General features: G+C 47.0%; 1 protein-coding gene across 1 annotated transcript in view; it reads left to right on the top strand.

Annotated features, from left to right (window-relative positions):
* Positions 1-3,043: 3,043 nt before the first annotated feature.
* LOC122256903 (uncharacterized) overlaps positions 3,044-4,603 on the top strand; it is a gene marked incomplete in the record, with an annotated part of 4,497 nt that continues 2,937 nt past the window's right edge. Inside the window, 2 exon segments of the mRNA XM_086554450.1 lie at positions 3,044-3,202; positions 4,060-4,545. Of these exon segments, the coding sequence (XP_086410576.1) occupies positions 4,191-4,545 (355 nt within the window).

Here is a 4,603-nt window from a genome sequence, read left to right as displayed (position 1 = left end):
TTTCTCCCTCTCATCTTTCTTTCCACTTCTCTGCTTTCTCTCTCTCTTACTCTTTTCTCTGCTCTCCTTTCATCCTTGCATTTCTCTCTCCTCTCTCTCTCCTCGGACCGCATCTCCTCTCATCTCTTCCAAATCTCTAGAGTGACTCAGACACTCTCAGCTCTATCCATACTCTCATCTCTCGCCCCTCCTCTCTTTTTCTCTTCCTCCTCTCTCGCTCTCTCACTCTCTCGCTCTTCTTCTTTCTCTCTCTCTCTCTTTCTCTCTCTCTCTCTCTCTCTCCACCCTATCTCTCTCTTTCCTCTTAGCTCTTTCTGACTCTCCTCTCGACTCTCTCGTCTCACTCACTCTCTCTCTCATTCTTTCTCCCTCTCTTTTTCTCTTTCTCTCTTTCTCTTCTCTCTTTCCTCCCCTCTTTCTCTTTTTTCCTCTTCTCTTTCCGCATTCTTTCTCATTCTCTCTCTCTTCTCCTCGCTCGTCTCCTCTCTCATCTCCTCTCTCCACTCTCTCTTCATCTCTCTCTCTCTCTTCACTCTCTCCTCTTCCTCTCATCCCTCTCCTCTCTGATTCGTGGGGTGTGTGCTCACGTGTGTGTCGTTGTGTGTGTGTTGGTTGTGTGTGTGTGTGTGTGCGTGTCTGTTGACGTCATTGTGTGGTGTGTGTGTGTGTCCTCTCTCTCTCTCTCATGAACGTTTATGTTTATGAAGATAACAATTAAGATGATGCACGTATCAGAGAGAGAGAGAGAGAGAGAGTCAGAAAAGCAGCGAGTGAGAGATGATTCGTGTGTGTGTGTTTAACCAAACAGAAAGAGAGATAATGAAACACATTAAATAAAACAAGCTAAAAAGCAAAGAAGCACGTCAAGAGAGTCTAAGATAAAGCTCAGAAGATACCCCCCCCCCCCAACACTTCCCACCCGGTACAGGTAAGAGACGATCACGATTGGCGTCAATTCGATTGGCTGAGTCGCTGGAAGAGGTGGAGGAGGAGGAGGAGAAAAGGGAGGAGGAGGAAGAGGAGGAAGAGGAGGAGGAGGAGGAGAAGGAATAGGAGGAGGAGGAGGAGGAGGAGGAGGAATAGGAGGAGGAGGAGGAGGAGAATTAAGAGGAGGGGGAGGAAGAGGAGGAGGAGGAAGAGAAGAAAGAGTAGGAGGATGGAAGAAATGGAGAAGGAGGGGGAAGGAAGAGGAAAAGGAGGGATAGGAAGAACAAAAAGAGAAGGAGAAGGAGAAGTTGGAAAGAGAGGAAAAGTAAGAGGAGGAGAAAGAGGAAGGAGGAATGAGGGGAAACACATGTAAGAAAAATGAAGATGAGGAGAAGGAGGACAGATATGGATATGGACAGACAGACACAGTCAGATAGACAAATAGATATAGGACAAGCAGATAGACAGATAGACAAGCAAACAGACAGATAGGCTAAAGATAGATAGAAAGACAAACAAGCAGACAAACAGGCGAACATATAGACAGACAGACAGACAGACAGGAACAGACAGACAGGAAGACAGATAAATAGACAGACAGAGAGGCACATAGACAGGCAAACAGACAGACAGCATACAAGCAAACAAACAAACAGACAAACAAGCAGACAAACAAACAAACAAACAGACAGAAGACAGACAGACAGACAAACAAACAAACAGACAGACAGACAGACAGACAGACAAACAAACAGACAGAAGACAGACAGACAGACAGATAAACAAACAAACAAACAGACAGACAGACAAACAAGCAGACAGGCAAACAAACAATCAGACAGAAGACAGACAGACAGACAAACAAACAAACAAATAGACAGATAAACAGACAAACAAACAGACAGAAGACAGACAGACAAACAAACAAACAAACAGACAGATAAACAGACAGACAGACAGACAGACAGACAGACAGAAGACACAGCTCATTAGAAAGTTGAGAAGATAGTCCTGAGAGGCGGCTTGATTGCAGCCCATGACTACAGGTGCAATCGAGCGGGATTTCGAAACATTTGTCTCACCTTTGTTTATTCTAGTTTGTTATTGCAACATCAGAGAGAGGGAGAGAGGAGGAGAGGGAAAGAAGGAGAGAGAGGGAGAGGCAGAGAGGGGAGGAGGGAGGGAGGGAGGGGAGAGATGGAGAGAGAGGGAGAGAGAGGGAGTGGGAAAGAAGGAGAGAGAGGGAGACGCAGGGAGGAGGGAGGGAAGGAGAGAGGGAGGGAGGGGAGAGATGGAGAGGCAGGGAGGGGAAGAGGGAGGGGGGAGAGATGGAGAAAGAGGGAGAGAGAGGGAGAAATAGGGAGAGGGAGAGAGAGAGAGAGGGAGGGAGAGGGAGAGAGAGGGAGTGGCAAAGAAGGAGAGAGGGGGAGTGGGAAAGAGGGAGAGAGAGGGAAAGAGGAAGAGAGAGGGAGTGGGAAAGAAGGAGTGAGAGGGAGAGGCAGGTAGGGGAAGAGGGAGGGGGGAGAGATGGAGAAAGAGGGGATCAGAGATGGAGACATCGGGAAGGGCAAGAGGAGAGAGAGTGAGAGAGAGATAGAGGTAGGGAGAGGCGAGGAGTGGAGGTGGGAAAGGAGGGAGACAGAGTAGGGAGAGGCAGGGAAGGGGGGGGGAGGAGGGATGGAGAGTTGGGGGGAGGGAAAGGAGGGAGAGGAGGAAATGAAAAAAAGGGGGGGGGAGAGAGAGAACAAAACAAAAACCCAATAGCGAGAGAAGAGAGAGAGGAGAGGAGAGAGAGAGAGAGAGAAGAAAGAGAAAGAGAGAGAGAGAGAGAGAGAGAGAGAGAGAGAGAGGAAAAAGAGAGGAGAGAGAGAGAGAGAGGACGAAAAGAGAGGAGAGAGAAGAGAGAGAGAGAAAGGGGAAATGGATAAGAGAAGGAAAAGAAGAGGAAGAGAGAGAGAGAGTAAAAGACAGCCCCAGAGCGAGGACGCGAGAGCGAGAGAGAGCGCCCCAACCCCTAAACCCTTTTCCAAAAGGGAAATTTTATGCATCCCGAGTTGCAGGTCCGTGGGGGTTGGCGGCGGTGCAAGAGGCTGGCGATGGCAGTCGTGACCGAACGTTCAACAGGTGTGTGCGTGTGTGTATGCGTGCGTGCGTGCGTGCGTGTGCGTCGGGGAGGAGTGTGGATTCTCGCCGCCTCGCTTCCTCGCCTCACTCGCTCGCCGACGCCTCGATAACGAAACACCTGTGCGCTGCGGCGGCGGGATCTACCTGGAAGGTTGATTGCGCTCATCGATCTCATTTTTTTTGTGTGTTTGTTTTCATCGAATTTTCTTTTTCTTTTTTTCTTGTATTTTGTGTGTGTTTTATGAAGAGAAAGACTTATTATGGAATTATAGTGTATATTTCGTGAATCCCGTGTTTTGTTATATAATTAATCATAACAAAGTGACGGAAATAGAATTTAAAAAAAGAAAGAAAAGAAAAAAAAACGTGATTATATCTAATAGAAAATACTAGAAAAAATAAATCGAAATTTTCTCAACACTGAATCTATCGAATGCTATTTGTCGATCTCGAATACATCAATACAGAAAATTCATATCAATACAATTACACATTCCAGGAAAAAAAATGATTATGAAATATTACAGGAAATACATAACCTCGTCAAAGTGGTGAAGTTTCCTTTCCGTTTTCCTTCAGATAATTCAAGTGTTCTGCAAATAAGGACTAGGACAAAAATCAAGATCAAAGTGCGTTTTCCCCTCGCTTAAGTCTTCCCGTTTCTTTGAAGCTTGTTCGACTCTCTCTCTCTCTCTCTTCTCTCTCTCTCTCTCTTCCCTCTTTCTCTCTCTCTTCTCTCTCTTCTCTCCTCTCTCTCTCTCTCTTCCCTCTTTCTTTATCTCTTCTCTCTTTTCTCTCTTCTCTCTCTCTCTCTCTCTCTCTCTCTCTCCCCCCTCTCTCTCTCCTCTCCTCTCTCTCCTCTTTTTCCCCTCACTCTCTTTTCTATCTTTCTACCTTCTCTTTCTCTCTTTTTTTTCCCCTCTTCATCTTACAAATCAATTTTTTTTACTTATCAATTTTTATTCTCACAACAAATATAATAAATCTTTCCGTTCATCAATCTATCAGTCTATCTTCTTCGACCAAAGTGCGAACACCTCGAAAACAATGACAAACCCACGCCATCACTCTACGGTGTAGGTGCGCCACTTTTCAACCACCGCTTGCCCTCGAGGTTGAAAGAGAACAACGACCAAAGAATGTGTTCTACCATGGCCTCGGGTGGGAGCCTCGACGGAGGAGGAGGAGGAGGAGGAGGAGGAGGTCCTGGAGTAGGAGTAATAGAAGGCGGAGGAGGGACAGTTGAAGGAACAGTTGAAGGACAAGAAGGTGGAGGAGGAGGCGAAGGAGTAGGAGGAGAAGTAACAACAGCCAAGCTACCGAACACAACAGGAGGAGGAGGAGGAGGAGGAGGAGGAGGAGGAGGTGGTGGTATTGTAGGAAGCACAACAGACGTCAAGATGAGGAGGTTCACGCTTCCTAATCTCTTCCTGACTGTGGAAGGGAAAGAGAGGAAGTTGGAGGAAATTTGTCCGGGGATCTACGAGTATTCAGGTAAGATCGTAAGACATTTGGTGAAGGGGAGGGGGGGGGGGAGTTAAAGGGGGGGAAA

Source organism: Penaeus japonicus, unplaced genomic scaffold (assembly GCF_977035675.1).
Source record: "Penaeus japonicus unplaced genomic scaffold, GWHDUDI00000001_assembly GWHDUDI00000029, whole genome shotgun sequence".
Classification (NCBI taxonomy): Eukaryota; Metazoa; Arthropoda; class Malacostraca; order Decapoda; family Penaeidae; genus Penaeus; species Penaeus japonicus.
The sequence above is the reverse complement of the archived record's forward strand: the minus strand, read 5'-3'. Positions and strand labels throughout refer to the sequence as shown.